General features: G+C 37.0%; 1 protein-coding gene across 3 annotated transcripts in view; it reads right to left on the bottom strand.

Moving 5' to 3' along the window:
• The window catches only part of LOC104588289 (putative LRR receptor-like serine/threonine-protein kinase At1g56140), a 71,329-nt gene extending 52,476 nt beyond the window's left edge, over window positions 1-18,853 (bottom strand). For all 3 annotated transcript variants that reach the window (XM_088891763.1, XM_019196122.2, XM_088891764.1), the window contains exons 1-3: window positions 18,619-18,853; window positions 11,008-11,200; window positions 10,859-10,930 (exon numbers count right to left, since the gene is read on the bottom strand). In XM_088891763.1, the coding sequence (XP_088747889.1) occupies window positions 10,859-10,930; window positions 11,008-11,200; window positions 18,619-18,733 (380 nt within the window). In that variant the 5' untranslated portion in view covers window positions 18,734-18,853. The remainder of the gene's footprint in view (window positions 1-10,858; window positions 10,931-11,007; window positions 11,201-18,618) is intronic.
• Window positions 18,854-19,057: the final 204 nt, after the last annotated feature.

Raw genomic sequence — 19,057 nt, 5'->3', positions numbered from 1 at the left:
ACTGCTGCTGTTATTTGTTTGCTGTTTTATATTTGGTGTTAGTGATGTTAGTTTTGTTAGTTATTTGCTTATATAAGCAGTAGGGGCATTAGTGTTATTGCTGCCTTATTTATGATATTAATATAAATAGTTGAGTGTGTGGGGGGGGGGACTCTAGCCAACCCACACTCTTATCTCTCATCTCTTCTCTTCTCTCTGTTCTCTTCTTCTTTTCTTGTTACTTTTTCCCATTAAATTCATATCAAGAATTGGACTGATTACAGTCCTCATTAGTCAATCTGGTATCAGAGCCGATCTAGGGTTTCTCATGTGTGTCTAATCCAGCTGACTACATGAGAACTTCCTAGAGCGGGAAGTTTAGCAAGATCTGCCCATCAGCTGATTCTTGGAGGTTACTGGAAGGGTTTAAAAGTTGTCCAAGGATTTGTATAGTCTTGGAGAGTATCTAGTAATTAGGAAGAACAAGAGAAGAACAAGAAGGATCAAGATTAGGGTTCAGACTGGGATTGGAAGTGGCAATCAAGTTTTCCTGGGTAAGTTTTTATTTTTCCTTGAGATCGATGCCAATCAGAGATAGATCAGACCCATATAGAAGGAGCAAATGAGAATTATTTGTTTTCTCTAGGGTTTTTCTTAACCCTAAAATCAGACCTGACTGTTAACAATTTTCTGGGTGATTTCTAGATCAGTTTCAGCATTCCAAACTGTTTTCTAGGTAATTTGTAGGCTAGTTTCAGCTTCCAAACCTTTTCTGGGTGATTACTATATTTGTTATAACACAAAAGTTTCTCTTTTGGGGGGGTGTCTTGCAGAGAACTGGTTTCTTCTGATAAATCTCTTATAGAAATGGCAGGAGCTGAGTTTAGGACTCAAGGGGAACGTGTTTTGGGGGCTGGAAACAGTAACTCTGCACAGCCTCATATTAGCCGGAATTACTTGTGGGCAAAAACAACTAAGGAGATCTGGGAAGTGGTGAAGGAAACCTACTCTCAGCCACTCAATGTTGTTAGGGCCTATGAACTGAAATGTGAAATAAATAATCTCAAGCAATGAGAGAAACCAATGTCAGTTTACTTCTCCACTGAAATCATTATGGATAAAATTGATCACCTAGAAACCATTGAGTGGGAAAGTCAAAAGGATGCAAAAACCTATAGAAAACAGGTTGAGACCAATAGGGTTTTTGATTCCTAGCTGGTCTGAATTTAGAATATGATATTGTGAGACAACAACCACTCACCAGGGAGAGTGTGACCTTATCTCAGGCCTATTCTCTAGTGCACAACGAAGAAAGTAGGAGAAAGGTTATGTTGCAATTTCAGCCAATGGAATCAGCCCTAGCAATAGTGAAACCAAAATTTGGGGGTGACAAGGAAAGGGACATAAAGAAGGAGGATAAGAAGGAGTTAGTTTGTGACCATTGCGAGAAGCCGAAGCATACCGGGGTCATTTGTTAGAAGTTATATCCACATTTAATTCCAGCCAAACTCAAAAACAAAAAGGGGAATGCCAATGTGGCAATCACTACTGATGGTGCATCCTCATCCAACACAAGAGCCACAACCCTAGACACTTTAGTTGTTGTCCGAGTTGCTCTGACTCAGTTGGAAAGTGAAGTTGGCACTTCAGTCCCCTCATCGCAGTCACCGGTTACATCTGCCACTCCTACTTCAGCATTTGCTCATTCAGGTACAAGGGCATCAACATTTTGATGTTTCAGGCCCAGGTAACAATGGACATTGTTGGGTCATAGATTCAAGTGCATATGACCACATGACAAGCTTATCTTCTCTGCTTAACACTTATTGCTTACCCCCTGGCGGAGACAGAGTATCCATTGCTAATGGATCCCTTATTCCCATCTCTGGGAAGGGAGACATTAAACTATTTGGCGCCATCTCCTTGTCTTCAGTTTTGCATGTTCCTAAACTTAGTACTAATCTATTGTCAATTAGTAGCATTACTAAAAATCAAAACTATTCAATGATTTTTTTCCCTGATCAGTGTGTTTTCTAGGATTTGGAGACAATGAAGATAATTGGGATTGGTCGTGAGACAAATGGAATCTACCTAATTGGAGGGTATCTACATAGGGAAGATAAAGAAGTTGGAAGGTCTCTTGTTTCTCAATCTATGAGTGAGATTATGCTTCTTTTTATAGATTATGCTTTGGCATAATCAGTTAGGTCATTTGTCTTTTAAGTCTTTAAGGCATTTGTTTCCCAGTTTGTTTGAGTCAATCCAGATGTCTTGTTTAAAATGTGAAAGTTATGAACTTGCAAAGAATTATAGAACAACCTATTCTTTGAGCAATAAAAGAAGTACTATTCCTTTTGAAATTATGCATGCTGATGTTTGGAGACCATATCACATCACTGCTATGGGGGGACACATATTTTCTGTTGTTTGTTGATGACTATACTCACTTCTTGCAGTTGAGAGGATTCTTGCTTACCTAAAGAGATGTCCAGGCAAAGGCATACTCTTCCGAAATAATAGTTATTTGAAGATAAAAATTTACACAAATGTTGATTGGGATGAGTGTGTTGATGACAAGAGGTCTACTTCTGGGTATTGTGCTTTTGTAAGAATAAGCCTTGTCTATTGGAGGAGTAGGAAACAGAATGTTGTAGCTCATTCCAGTGTTGAAGCAGAATATAGATCTATAGCACATGGTGTGGCTGAAGTATTATGGTTGAGGTCAGAGGTCCTTATTGGAGGAACTGGGAATTGCTTATGAGAAGCCTCTAATATTGTATAGTGACAATTAGGTTGCTATTAACACAAGGACCAAGTTGGAAACAGATTTATGCAAGTTGGGAATGATAGATATCTATTCCCAACTTTGGGGGGGGGGGGGATATAGAGATGTAGAGCAATAATGTGTGTTGTTATATTGCTGCCAGTTATTTATTGTGGTCCCCACTGATGTCGTTACTTGTTTGCTGTTTTATATTTCTTATTAGGTTGTTGTTAGTGATGTTAGTGTTTTTAGATATTTGCTTATGTAAGTAGTAGGGGCATTAGTGTAATTGCTGCTTTATTTATGATGTTAATATAAATAGTTATGTTACCTTCTCTCTTCTCTCATCTATTTTCTGTTTTTTTTCATTAAATTCACATCAAGAATTGGACTGATTACAGTCCTCAGTAATCAACTCTTTTTATGAAGTCTATAGGGTGAAGAAAACCAATGGTTGCCTAAAGTCTTTTGTAGCATTCAGGAAAAGATAGTAGCATGCTGATTGGACTTTTTTTTTAGAGAAGGTAACTTTAAAAACTAAGAATATACTAAGAAAAACAAACATGTACAACAAAATGATGTACACATGAACTAATCAGAAAACTGTCCTAGCAGCACTATACCCTCCATCCTGCTTTACAAAAAGATTTTCATATACAAAAAGGGGACTGAAACCTATATTCTTAAAATACAAATAACCCATAAGCCAGGAGTGTATATTCCCCAAAACTTCCTGAAAAACAGAATCTAAAGAGCTGATCTTAGTTTTGAAGATTCTTGCATTTCTCTCCTGCCATAAGCACCAAAACACCACCACTGGGATTACTTTCCAGATCAGTTTTCTTCTTTTGCTCAGACCTTTCACCATCCATCCTTTTAAAAACTTCGCTACTGATCCTGGGCAACAGGTTTGCACCTGAAGAAGTTGAGCTACTATGAACCATATATCAGCAGAAAAATGGCAACTCAACAGCAGGTGGTCCACAGATTCTTAGTGGCCTTCACAAAGAACACAATCTGATGAGTCCAAAAGCATTTCCTTGCGCGGGAGATTATCTCTGGTTAGGACTTTGTTTAAATAAGCAGTCAAGAAAAGGAAAGCAATTTTTGAGGGAACATTCTTGCACCAAATGATGTTGGTAGGAACTAGCTGCTCTTCTCTAATGGTTATAGCATTGTGAAAAGATTTGACTCTGAACTTTCCTGCTCTGTCCCATTTCTAAACTCTATAGTCAGCCCTCTCAATTTCTACTTCTGTGTTGTATAGAAGATGCAACATTTCCATCAATGAATCCACCTCCCAGTCATTTAAATTTTTTCTAAAATGAGGAAGCCACACCACACTTCCATCTTACAGCTGCATACAGTCGGCTACTTTGGATTCTTTATCCACCGCCACCTCAAAGAGATCAGGGAAAGCTTCTTCCAGTGGCCTTTCTCCATACCGGACATCCTTCCAAAATTTCACCCTCAACCCATCCCCAATCTTGAACTTCACTCCTTGTGCAAAATCAGCAAAAGCCTTTTCAATCCCTTTTTCAGACTAAACATCCATAGGACTGGCTAGCAGCTCCTAGGTCCCACCCTAGATTTCTCTCGCCATACTTGGCAAGGACACTCTTCTCCACAAACCCCCTGATTTTTCCCAAAACGCCAAAACCATTTTCCTAAAAGGGCAGTATTGAAATCCTTGACTCTTCTCACCCCTAAATCACCATGGTTTTGGCCTGCAGACTTTGCTCCAGTTAACTAGATGAAACCTCTTTTCTTCTTTCTATCCTCTCCATAGGGCTACACAACAGGGGGTAGCCCATCCCCAAACCCATAATCCCCCCAACCCTTGTGAAGGTGGGATTGGATCCCAGTCTCCACTACAACCAGCATGTGATCTTACCAACTGAGCCAATTGGCACCTTCTCCCCACTCTTTAAGTTTTTATCTCTGTACTCTTGCAGGTCCCACTCAATTAATATCTTATAAAGGCATTAAAATCTGAACAGGTATCACATGCATACCCATATCTGACCTAGATTCAAATAAGACCCATGAAAGTATATACATATCTAGCCTTTGTTTTTCTTGTTTTTTTATCCAAATGCATGACCAAGGGGGTTGGGAAAATGCTAGCCAGGGCCGCCGGAAAGACTATTGAGAATTTGAGATCGATATCCAAAACCGAATTCAATGGAGCAAATATCTTCGTGTGCAAGGTGTGGCATGGAAGCAAAGAGTGACATGATTTTCAACATGAAAAGCTGTCAACTCTGTGCTACTTTTGTGGCATAATAGGACATGACGAAGCAAGCTGTTTTATCAAGCATAAGATTGAAAAAGATCTCCAATAGTGAGGGAAACAGCTACCTCCAAAGAATAATAAGGGCCCAGGGTATCGGTAACATAAACTTTCGTGGTGAAAATCGTAGAAGGACGTGGGAGACGCTGGAAGGCAGTAGCAAAGGTAATATTCGTAGTAGATTTAATATGGTACGGCGTCCCACTACAGATCCCGGATGGCCCTGCTCCTATGGAGATCAATGCAGCCGTTTCCAAACCGACTAATCGGGATACTCCGACCAGGTTGCCGGAGGTTTCCATGGTGAACCAGGCGACTGAGGGAATAAGCGAGGAGATCAGGGCGCGAAAAGCGAGAAACATGATGGACAACTTGTGGTGAACCCGCGGAAACAACCTAAGTTCAAGTTCACTCCGAACTACGAAGCTTCTCCAATCCGTTTTTGGGAATGTTAGACGACTTGCGACTATGAGAACGGAGAGGGTGAGTCCGACAGCACATTTCCGCCGTGTATTGGGAACATCCCGATCACAATCCCATAAATGATGAATACAGGGCAGGGATGTGCTGTGCGACGTTGTTGGGGGCAATTGTGGGGCTGATTTGAACTCCACAAGGGGGGCCCACAATGTCCCACAGCACATACCTGCCATGTATTGGGAACATCTCCCAATGATGACGTCATCGGGGTTGGTATTATCATCGGGAGATGTTCTCAATACACGGTGGGGATGTGCTGTGGGACGTTGTGCGGTGCCCCCTAGTGGGGTGCAAATGTGAACTCGTTCCAAACCTCTACCAAGAAGATCGAAAACCACACTGCCCACACATCTCATACGTGTGGCTTCGAGTCGAGTCAAGTCAAATGGTAATTATTCGAACTGAGCTCATCAGTATTAGGTTGGAACTCGATTCAAGAAAAAGACTTGAGCTTGAATTCGGCTCAGCTTAAAAGTTCACAAGTTTGAATTCAGTTTGGCTCGAGCCGAGCCAAATTTCTTATAAAAAAATAAAAATTATACATATAAAAATAATTTTTTATTTTATATACAAAAAAATAAAAAATATTTAATATTATACATATAAAAAAAATAAAAATATTATATATAACATTTATTATTATACATATAAAAAATAAGAATTATAAAAACTAATTACTATTATACATAAAAATAAAAAATTATATATATATATGTAACGTACGACATATAATAAACATTATTTATTATATATATTAGGCGCACAAGCCTCACAAATCGAGCTTCGCTAGGCTTGAGCTTGGCTCAATTAGCAAATGAGTCCATATTATTGGGCTCAAGCTTGGCTCAAAGCTCGATTTAAATCGAGTTAAATCGAGCTTTTCACAGGTCGAGCTCAAATAGCTCATGAAAGGCTTGATTTGTTTCCACCCCTAATCTCATCAATGGTGGGTTCCAGTCTAATGTTAAAATGTGTAGTGTAAGATTACGTTGGTAGAGTGTTGGAACGGGTTTTATAGAAAAATGAGCCAACAGCCATACCAACTAGCCACACATCAATTTATGCTTGAGGTCTATTTCAATTTATGCTTGGATTCACATCAGCTCCCCACAATAAATTCCAATCATGTATTGGAATCAACTTCCAATGATAACTTCCGAAAATGTTCCTAATGCATGTTGAGATGTGCATGTGGAGCATTGATGTGAACTCAAACTTATAAAACAAAAAGGTAAACTAATAAAAATTTGAAATAATTAAAATCGAAATTCTCAGTTTGGTTTTTGGTTATTCCAGTTAAAATTTAATTTCATTAATATTATATTAATATATTATAACGCATGCATATTGTATATTATATATAAACTAATATATATTAATATTATATTAGATATTTTATAGTATATTATATATAATAAAATTTGATTAATTCAGTTAACCCAATTTCTAAACCTGAAAACGAAACCAAAGTTTTGTAAAATTGAAATAACCAAAACCTGAAATAATCAATTTGAGAAAAACTAAAGCCGAAATTTTCAGTTTTGATGGAACAATGCTCATCCCTATTACAGAGTGCCTTCATTGTCGGTTGATATATATCAAATAACATTTTGGTGGTTCATGGGGTGTTTCATTTTATGAGCAAAGTGAAAAAGCACTATGTAACTATCAAATTTGATATGAATAAAACATATGATATGGTAGAACGGGCATCCTAGATAGGATGTTGGACCAAATGAGATGTGCTGTTGTGCAGAAAGTGAACTTCAGAGTATATTTCTATTATCACTCATAGAGTGCTAATACTAGTTAATGACTTTCCTTTTAGGTTCCGTTCGTTTTTCAGTAAATTATTTATCTAGGTAAATGTAGTTATTTGGGTAAGTTTTTATTGGAAAACACTTACCTGGGTAAGTGCATTTATCCGTGTTCTTTTATTTCTCATGTAAATAAGGCAATGACCATTTTAACCATCAAAATCAATTATCAAAAGGGGCATTTTTGTCTCATTCAAGTGTTGGTAACTTTATCCTTAGGTGGGAAAGTTATTTACCCACCTAGGAGATGGATATCACTTACTAGGTAAATAACACCTAGGAAAATAAACATTCCCTGATCCCCACATCAATCTAAAAAACATTCCCTTGTCTCCATTCTTACTTCTCATAATAGCTTAAGGTCTCTCCTCTTCCTTTTAGCATACCAATAGAGATGAATGGTATCAAGTGTTAGAATGAATAATAGATCCGGTCATCCATCATTTGCTATTTGTTCATGATAGTTGCATCTTTTCTTAAGCTAGCTTAAACGAATATATGGCCATCCCTGAAACCCTTCATAGGTATGCAAAAGCTTTTGACAACAAAGTAAATATAGAAAATGATACAAGGAAATGCTAGTGACTTTGTGAGCTAGATAAAAAGACATTAATTAGTATTTGTTAGAATACTAATAGAGCATTCTAGAGTTGGACAGCTGGCTACTTAACCACGTGTGTTAATTGCCACACGTCTTAAATTACAGATAAGTTAGTTACAGAAGCACAGATGTATCTATGAATGTCTTCATTCATTCAATACATTTCAAAGGGGTTTCTTTGCTCTGTTCCCACTGTTTTGATACCATTATTACATGGTATCAAAGCCTGCAATTTCTTTCACTACCGCCTTCCGCTCTTGACCAGTCTGTGTTTTCTTTCACCATTGAGCATTTCTTCCACTACTATTTCCAATGTTGATCCTTCCAACTATGAAGTCAACACCGGTAACGGTAATAGCGACAACGATGATGACAGCCATGGAATCTGATTCAGCCTCTCCTTATTATTTCCACCCTTCTGATAGCCCAGGGAGCATTCTCGTATCATTCCCTTTAACCAGAGAGAATTACCTGACATGGCAATGGGCCATGCGAAATGCACTAAGAGCAAAGAATAAATACCGGTTTGTGGACAGGAACTCCATGAGAGCATTGCCTTCATTGATTCGACTTTAGAGATCTGGAAAGAACTAGAAGAAACATTTGCATAGAGCAACATTCCGCATCTCCATCAGCTAAAATAGGATTTGGCAATGCTACAACAAGGAGACTTAATCGTAGCAGGGTATTTCACAAAACTCAAGAGGCTATGGGATGTAGGGGTGGATTCAAGCTGAGTTGAGCTGAATAGTATAAGGCTCGAGCTCGAGCTCGGTTTGAGCTAGAATATTGAGTTCAAGCTCGGCTCGAGTAAAAAACTCATAAGCTCGAGTTCGACTTGAGGAAAAATATTTTATAAAAATAAAAAACTATATATAAAAAATATTTTTATTTGATATTTAAAAAATTAAGAATTATAATATATTTATTATATATTATTTTTTATAGTTTTATTATATATATATATATATATTCGAGCTCGGCTCATGAGTCGAGTTCTATTAGGCTTGAGCTCGGTTGAAACCGAGCATAGCCGAGCTCAAGCAGTTAGTGAAAAGCTCAGCTCGTTGCCACCCCTAATGGGATGAACTTGGAAGTCTCATCGATCTTCAGGAGTGCACTTGTGGAGCTTTGAAACATTTCATTATTGATCATGAAAAAGAAAAACTCCATTGGTTATTGATGGGTTTAAATGAATCTTTTAACACCATTCGACCAAACATCATGGGATTTGATCCATTACCGAGCTTAAACAAGGCATATTCTCTTATAATCCAAGAAGAATGCCATCAACTATTAATTTCTCTTCGAGGGCCGCCCAATCCTGAAGCTGTTGCGCTAAATACAATATCTAAATCTATGCCTTGTGACTTTGAGAATCACAATCGTTCAAGGTATTTTTGCGAGCATTGCAGAAAACTTGGCCACACAAGGGAGTGATGTTACAAGCTTGTAGGTTACCCTGTCGGTTGGGAGAAGGGTAAACCAAATCGACATGGAAAATCTGGTAAAACTCCTCAACAGAGTTCATGTGCCAATGCAAACACTAACAATGAATTGCCTATCATTGGTCTGACCATCCATCAATATAACCAGTTGATAGCGCTTTTGAGCAAGGAAAACCATGAATCTGTTACAACTGTGAATCTTTCTACTAAGCATTCCACTATTTCTATTGGATGGATCCTAGATAGTGGTGCCTCTAACCATATGGTATCCACTACCTCATTGTTATCTAATTACACACAGCTCTTGGGTTTGCTAAAAATGGCGACCATCATGTTTGCAAACTCCAAAAGTCCATGTATGTTCTTAAACAAGCTTCACGAATGTGGTTTCAAAAATTCACTCACACCCTCGTACATGCCGGGTACGAGGCTTGACCTTAGCCTTGCAGTACGCCAACTCGGCCAATTCATGCAAGATCCACGTGAAGAGCACCTTTAGGTTGCCTTATGGGTGGTTAGATATCTCAAGTCCACTCCTCATCAGAGCATCTTTACCCAATCCACTAATAATTTTGTAGTTCGGGCCTTTTGTGATTCCGACTGGGCTAGTTGTCCACTTACCTGGCGCTCCACAATAGGTTATATCACGATGCTTGGACAGTCTTCAATCTCATGGAAAACTAAAAAGCAGCACAGATGTGTTACGATCCTCTACAGAAGCCGAGTATTGAGCTATGACAGTCACAACTTCAGAATTCATTTGGATTAAATGGGTCTTTGTGGATTTAACAATTCACAATACAACACCCATGGAATTGCACTGTGATAGTCAATCTCCCCTCCATATCACTACTAATCCAGTTTTCCACAGACACAGAAAGCATATTGACATTGATTGTCATTTTGCTCAGGAACATATTCAAAACAACGAGATCAAAACCTTCCACATCAATAGTAACAACCCAGCCAGCAGATATCGTAACCAAAGCTCTCGATGTGTCACAATTTCAAAACCTCATTTTCAAGTTGGGGAGGGTGTTAGAATACCAATAAAACATTATAGAATTGGACAACTGGCTACTTAACCATGTGTGTTAATTGCCACATGTATTAAATTACAGATGAGTTACTTAGAGAAGCACAAATGTATCTATAAATGTCTTCATTCATTCAATACATTTCGAGGGGTTTCTTTGCTCTATTCCCGCTGTTTTGATACCATTTTTACAGTATTTCATTGTTTTAATATGAACAAAACAGTATAAAGGTAAAATAGTAAATTTCAGTAGGAATGTAATAAACGACCATGTGAGCAAGATTAGTATAATAACAAATTTACTAAACCGCCATCATATTAGACCAAAAGAAAATAGTAGCACTTATGTCATAACTCATGATCCATCCACTTGTAAAAGCCACAGCCAAGAATAAACAAAAAAGATAAAGCTTCGTAAGATAGAGATGAGAAAATCATACAAGTATGTGAGATAAGCCAGCTTGGACAGTTCTTCTGGAATAACCCCCTTGATGTCCAAGCCATCTACTTTCCTGTAAAAACAAATAATACAAAGCTATCTATCTATATAGATGGATGGAGAGAGACGCAAGAATTAATGGACACGTACAGTTTTTTAATGTGACAGGTAGTTCTGTTATTGTAGTCGCAAGAGCATTTGATCGCTGGGTTGAATTCTGCATAGCGGAAGTGAATATAAGTGGAGTCATCAATGGCTGCTCCGCTACATGGTTCTCCACTAATGTTCCATGATTCAATAGCTGAGATTCCCCATTTTTGAAAGATGGAATTCAAAGCGCTTACTGTGTAACATGCCCAGGTAAAAAAAAAAAAATATCAAAACTAACATATGCTTTTCCTTTGATGAATAAAAAATAAAAACCTAACTTATGTCAATTGCACACATAAATGTTACAATTCTTTCTTTTTTGGGGAGGGTTGGCTCTTGACAACTCCTGAATTTTGCAGAAACGGCCAATTTCGATTGTAAAGAATGAAAAAAAAAGAGACCATTTGTAGGCAAATACAAATGAAGGGATCCGTTAGACAATGAATAAAATATAAAAGCATGGTTATGTAGCACTATTAAAGTTTGAAAATGATTCATTTTAATAAAATTAATTAAGTAAATTAAATACATTATATTAATTAAAATAATTAAGTAAATTACGCAATTAAATAAGTAAATTAAATTAATTAAGGAAATGATAGGTTTCTTCAAATCCCAATTAAAAAAAAAAAAAAAAGCTTCTTGGGCCTAAAGAGGCATCTGTGAGCAAAGGGACAAACTCAAGAAAGGTTCATATTGGAAAATAGAAAATGGACAGAGTTGGTGTCTATTCACGGATGGTTGGATGAAAAATTACAAACCACACGACAATCAAACAAACCACAAAAGTACAAAAGTGGAATAAATTTATCATTGGTAAGGTATCATTGTTAATTTATTTTGTCTAACAACTTTTCAGTAATTCTCTCTTTTTCTAGACAAATTAAGAAAGGTAAAAAGGTTGAATTGAAAGTAAAAGGAAGCAAATATTTTCTTTTCAATGTATTATAGTAAACTTACATCTGAATTAAGTTGGTTAAGGGTAAATTTGATATTAAAAAAATAGTGCATTAATTACATTAGTGTTTTCTATTTGGAAGGTATTTGCACATTTTTTTTTAAATAATAGGGGACATTTTTGTTAAGGTGAAAACATAGGGGAGGTTTATAGGATTGTTAAATAATTAAAAAAGTTAACTATAAAAATAATAATTGTTAGATAATTTTGTATTAATTTTAAATAAATATGAATTATTTATTTCTTTTATTACTTTTAATTAATTAATTTATATTTATTATATTAATAAATAATTGTATCATTAATAATAATCACTAGTTATTTTTATTCAAATAATTTACTAAATTATTATTGCCATGGTTAATTATTTTTTATTGTTTTAAAATGGAATAGAAAATATCTTATAAGTTTTACGATGTTTTATTTAACATTTTCAACCTATCATTGACCTAGACAATTGAACTGTTCAAACCATCACCTAACCCTATTTCTAATTATAGGTTTGGAATAACCCATTATTTCATCAAGAACCATTGACTTGGTCATAACCCATTCAACCTAGGTGGTTGAAATATTAACTCTAAAATTAACCAACTTTTAAATGGGTTATAAATTATAATTAAATAGAACTTAATTTTTGTTATGAAGTAAATAATTGTTATATTAATTGTGATTTAATAGAGTTTAACTTTTAAATTATACCCTATTTATAGTTTAATATAGTTTAATACAAATATATCTAATGTATATAAGCTCATAGTTAAATTGAAATGGATACACCAACTGAGTGGTGGCTAAGTTGGTATATTAGCTGGGTAATCCCTACAGAGATGTGGATTTGAGTCTACCAATTACCACCTACTTCGAGAGTAATTAATGTGTTGCATTGAAATGCCAAAAAATGAAAAGGATATAGATATAGATAGAGTTAATGAAGTTTAGAGAAAGAGAGAGATAGGGTGTGTGTGGTGAGTTAATGAAGTTGGATAAAAGTCCGAAAGGTGATTGGATAAAACATTCAAGAAAAACTACAAAAAAAACCCAAAAAAACAACAAAGCAGAATGCTCCTAACTAGGATCATTCCGATTAATATGTAGATATAAATATAGATATAGGTTGAATAAGTACTTAAAAATAAGTGTATATACTAACAAACACTTCTAAGTGTTTGGTGAAAAGCACTTATTTCAAACAAGAGTACTACAGGTATTTTCAAAATAACGTGGCAGGCTACAATGGGTCAAAAAGGAAATAAACACTTATTGAAAAAGCATTTTAAAATAATTAAGCTCAACATTTGGACTTCTTGTAGCAGTAAAAAGAACAAAAAAAAAAGAATAAAGAAAATTTTGGGCTTCTTGAAATAATTCCCACAAGTGATTATTGGTGTGGTCCCAACCCAAAATAAGTGTTCATTCGAAATTAGGTTTGCTTTAAAAATCGCTAAATGGAATTAGCAAAGTGGTTGCTGACTAAGAAAGGAAAGGAAAAAAAGAAAGGAGAAGGGAGAAGAGGTGATGTTCACTGGCGATGATGACAGTAGTGGTCGTGGCAATGACAATGGTGACGGCAGTGATAGACTGCAGTGACAATGTTTCTCTCCCAACCCTTTCAGATCTCTCTCTCTCACACATCAGGTCTGAGATCTCGCCTCAGTCACTCCCCCATCTTTCGATCCATTCTTTTATTTTTATCTCCTTTAAATATTAAATAGTTTTCACTAAACCGTGAATTGCTACCTGGGTTAAATGGTTTAATGGTTTGACCACCTAGGTCATCAGTTCTCTGACCAATTCAACGTTTTTTCTCCAAAATTGGACCCGGAGGTTAGATGGCCGTCCAATCTAATTTTCAAAACAATGATATCACCTATTATAGATGCCTATTTGGTTTCTCTCTCATTGTTTGGAAAGATTTTCTGGGTTTTGAGTTCAAAGAACAGTAAGCAAATTTGAGATGAAGAAGAGAAGATACCACCATTGGTCACTGGTAGTTTGACCCCTAAGGTTTAGATGAGAGAGGGACGGGGAGAATTAGAAGTGATTGGAGAGTTTGAATGTTCAGTTTAAAAAATGAAGAATGTTTTTTTTTTTTTTTAGCGCCTGGTCCAATTAAGGGTTCGGAGTTGCTGCTAAGAGATAAGTTCCATTAGTTTGATCTTCAAGATTCTTAAACCAACGTGGCTAGACAATCAGATGGGTGGGGTCTACACTTGTGTGTAACTAATGCAAAAGGTTTGAAAGTTGAAAATAGGGATGGCGAATTTTCCTCATCCCCATTGGGTAATTGGCTCCCAGCCTTGTAGGGGATAGAGATTGCCTTAACAAGGACAAAGTTGGGGATGGGAGTGAATTCCCCGCCCCGCCCCAATCTTGATTATATATTAAATACTACTAGGGTCCCATGTGATGCATGAGAAAAGCTGCTATCCAATATGATGATGAGGAAATTAAAATTGAAGCAAAATAGCAATCAAAGTAGTGCTTTCGCTGGGAGAAATTGAAGCAAAAGGAGCCTTGTGACATTTCCAATTGGGTTATCTTTTGAGCATCAAGGTCAGTGACTCGGTGGTATCTGACTGGTTCTTGTGACTCTGGATCTACTGTAAGCATAAACATGTATATGTAACCAATCACAAGTGAGCACACCGATGTGCCATGTGCATTGAACCTAATGGGCCAGGCAACCAATCAAAGCTGTGATGATAGTATCCCTGCTTTGTTTTTATGAATCTACCTGGAGAATCACTAATCCTGGCCTCTGCCACTTCATCAGAAATTCCTTTATAACTAGGAAGCTGCCTAGGATGTAAATCATTCTCATCTTGTTCTTATCCCCAAAAAGATAACCCAGAAACACTAAGTGATTTTAGGCCAATTGGCCATTGCAATGTATTCTACAAGGCTATTGTGGAGTTTTTGGCAGCTAGGGTGATTGGTGTCCTTCATAAGATTGTTTTGTGTGTTTCAAAATGCCTTCTTGGCTAGGAGGCAACCTATATAGGTAGTGAAAGACATCTGATGAGCTAAAAAGGAGGTAGGATGGGGTCTATGTTGAGTAAAATTGACCTAACAAAAGCTTATGGTAAGATTGAATGGGAGCTTCTTCTTCTGAGGCATTGGAGCTGATCCGGCAGTGCATTGCAACTTTCTTTAGGTCTTGCATAATGGAAGACCTCTTTCTGCATTTTCTCCTATGAGGGGTTTGCAACAAGGTTGCCCATTATCGCTATACCTATTCATTGTCCTTAACTCCTTCCAAGGATTTTTAGACTGGAACAAGAGAAAGGAAACACGAAAGGCCTAAGTATTGCTAGGGATGCTCCAGCTCTAAAAGCCATATAATGTTTGCAGGTGATATTATCATGGGTTAGGCGACTATAAAGGATGTTGATGCCATCAAGAATGCAAATAACTAGTTTTGTTCATAGACATGACAGCAAGTTAATTTTGTGAAGCCTTCTATTCACTTTAGTGTCAATGTTCATAGAAGGCTTAATTAGGCAATCATTAGCAGGTCACTTGGGTATGGTTCAGATTGATGGGAAATGGAAGAAACATTCAAATTAGGAATGACACCCTGACCCCGAGTATCTTTGGATTTAGGTCTGCTGAAATTATGAATATGGGTAAAAAAATCTCCTGTCAGTGATTCGGGACGGTGGTTAACAACCAAAATTCAAGAGACATTTGATGAAGTGATGGCAAAGACTATATGGACATTCAACTAAAATACTTAATCTGGAGGATAAGTTAGTTTGGTTACCGCACTTAGAAAGGTTCCTTTTCATCCAAGTGGGTATATAAATTTTTCTTGATTTATTTTTTTATCAATAACATATTACTTAGCTTTGTTAAAAGTTAAGGGAAAATTTCACTTCTTTAGTATATGAATTTTGGGGTAGTGTCAACTTAGTATTCAAACTTTTAAATGTGTCACTGTAGTATTCAAACTTTCAAAAAATGTTAATTGGCGTTCAAGTATCATATAAAAGCGCAAAAATGCCCTTCACCTATCATCTAATTTTCTTCTGATTCTTATCGGATCTCTAACCACCCCCTCCATTTCAGCAATTTTGGGTCTTGCATCATTGTTGCCAGTGGCACCTCCGAATTTGAGGATAAGGGAGAGCATCTTCTATTTCTTTTATTCTTTTACGCTTCTTTCTTATTACTCTCTACTTTCAAATCCAGAAAATTTCCTTTTTCTTTCTATTTTTCTACAGAAAAATAAATAAATAAAAATTAGACAGCAAAATTCAAAGCCAAAGGCATGCGCAATGGAATGATAGAGAAGCCGAGACTAAAGCTGCTCTATTTAATTCTGCAATTTGCTTGTTACCAGGCTTTATCTATTTTCCCTATCACCCAAAAAGCACTTTCATTTTCTCATCACCCCAAAAAAATCAATTAAATCGGACTCGGATGTAGATTTCTTTATGAAGGTGAAAAAAAAAGACAAAAACAGAACATGCAAAGATATGGCTGCTCTGGTTTGCTTCAATAAGGACGTATTTGGGGGTCAAGTGTTGATGGGTCCGACCATATGTGCACTATGGGTTTGAATTCATCAATTCACGTCTTCTGTTCTCTCGTCAAGTCAATCCAATTATGACTCAGTGTTATTATGGTTCAATCTTAATGCTGAAGACAATGAGCAGTGTTTTGTTTTCAAGGGTAGCTTTTACATTTTGAAAAATTTTAAGTTATATATATCATCACGTGATAAGATAACTGATAGACTGTTAATGGTAAGAACCAACTTGAAACTTTTTGAAAGTTTGTGTACTGTTGTGACATGTTTGAAAGTTTGGGTACTAACTTGACATTACTCCATTCAAAATAATAAAGTGGAATTTTTCCAAAAATTAAATCGAACAGAACAGGGAGAGGTAACTCTCTTAACTCTCCCAGAAAAGTTGTACCATAATACAAAAATTGGCACTCCAAAATATTACATCCCTATTCACCCCTTGCTTTGCTTGCCCCTCAGCTATGGAGGTGGCATTTCTTTTGATCCATACCACTTTTAACTTCAATATCCTATGTTAACCACTTGAACATTTTGAATCATACCACCACTAATTTGGAGTCACCTTCTAAGATTAATTTACGAATATTCATCTCCTTTGCCCCTTTAACCCCTTTTAGTACTGTCATTAGTTCAGCTCTTAGAGAGTCACCTTCTCCAATTGGGCCTGAGAATAATGCTATAAACTTTCCTTTCTCATCCCTAAAAACACCACCAATACTTGAGGGCCTTGGCTTAGGCTTGTAAAGGTGAGTCAAGTAGTTACAGAGTTATCTAGCTTCTTTGGAAGTTTAGGCATCTACCTCCCAATGCTTAAGTTTTTATTTGGGGAAGTTTGGTGGGTGCATGGTTTTTAAAACTGACCCAGACACCGAACTGGTCAGGGTCCGGTTACCGGGTCGAACGGTCCGACCGTTCAAACCGAAAGGTCAGCCCATTCTGATAAAAAAAATAAAAAAAATAAATAAAAAACAGTCAAAATCATTCAAATGAAGCCGGTTTTGGGGGAAACGGAGGTGACCAGTTCCTGGTTTTTTCGGTCCAACCGTCCAGTCCGATCCGGTTTTGAAAACCATGGGTGGGTGTGTTGCCTCCTAGAGAAGCTATTGTAGAAAAGATCCAATTAATCTTGACGAGCTGTCCTTATTGTGATTATGAGGTGGAATTGGAACATGTTCTTTTTTATTGTCCAGTGGCAAAAAGCATTTGGTTTCAATGTATACGCTAGCTATGGAGTTGTTTGAAATTTAATGGTGAAGCAGTGATACGGTTGGCTTAAGGATGGGTTAAAATTAATGTGGATGGAACTGTTGGGTCGAATATTTCTGATGGTATAATTGTCTGTGATGAAGGAAGGTTAATGTTCGGCACGAGTTCTCCTGTCCTAAGTTCTGCATCCGAATGTTAAGTATTGGCTTTTCTGCCGGATATTCGTGAATAAGGGTGTCAATGGGCCGGTTTTGGATTGAGACCAACAAGACATTGGATTGGACTAATTCGGTCCAAAATATTTATTAGATTGGATTGAACTTGGTCCGTCCATAATAAATTTATATTGGATTGGGTTGGATTGGACCAATATCTGGTCTATTGATATAAGATAAGAATATATGTATCAATGAACTGGGTTTACATTGAAACCAATCTAAATCAAAATGAATTTGAACAGATTGGACAGTCCAGACATTAAATTGGACCAGTCCAAATTAATCCAAAACATTCATTAGATTGAATTAGTCCTGATCCATTTATAATGAACTCACATTGGACCGGATTGGATCGGATTGGACCAAAACATTTCAGAACTCACATTTGTGAATACTAAGTTCCTTGCTCGACAGGCTGTTATAATAAATAACAACTACTAAGAAAAGGTGAGTTGGAGTTGTATCCCTGAACCCTGATTTTCTGAAATGTTTTTCTAGAGGAGGGTTGTATTTCAGTTATTTCACTTTTTCCCTTTTGGCTTTAATTTACAAATTGATCAAATTCGAAATTTCGAATCACCCCTAATTACACGAATACCATTGCAGCCTACTCCCTTTACTTTGACAGGGGCAAAAGCTGCATCACGCGCACAGACAAAAACAGAGAGAGAGAGAGAGAGCGCTTGGAAGGGTACCTTCAATCGGATCAGTTTTAGGTTGATCCTGAGACTTTACGATGAGACAGAGGGCGTGAATACAAGCAAGTCCGATGGTGAGCGCTAACGAAGCTGGAAGCTCCGACTTGACCATCTTTTCTTATCTCTCCGTATGTCCGTCACAGGAAGCTCAACTCTGGGAAGAGAGGAAATAAGGGTATAGAGAGCTTTTTCATGTTTTAGAAACCGCTGGGCTTGGGTACATTTATTTTTTATTTTCTGAGCCAAGTCGGGTCTTAGATATTGACTTAATGGACCCATAACGACCTCTGGTCTAAGCCGCCGACAAATTTTACCTCAGGCTGTCAGCTGGCAATGTAGTTTGGTGTCTTGTTTTTTTCTTGGAAAATACTTGGCTCCTACGATCTTTGGCGACATGCGTTCCATCACTGATCTTAGGGCTTAGGGGTATAAGGCT

The sequence above is a fragment of the Nelumbo nucifera genome, chromosome 7 (assembly GCF_055504915.1).
Source record: "Nelumbo nucifera cultivar China Antique chromosome 7, China Antique-T2T, whole genome shotgun sequence".
Classification (NCBI taxonomy): domain Eukaryota; kingdom Viridiplantae; phylum Streptophyta; class Magnoliopsida; order Proteales; family Nelumbonaceae; genus Nelumbo; species Nelumbo nucifera.
This window is presented reverse-complemented; position numbering and strand designations above follow the sequence as displayed.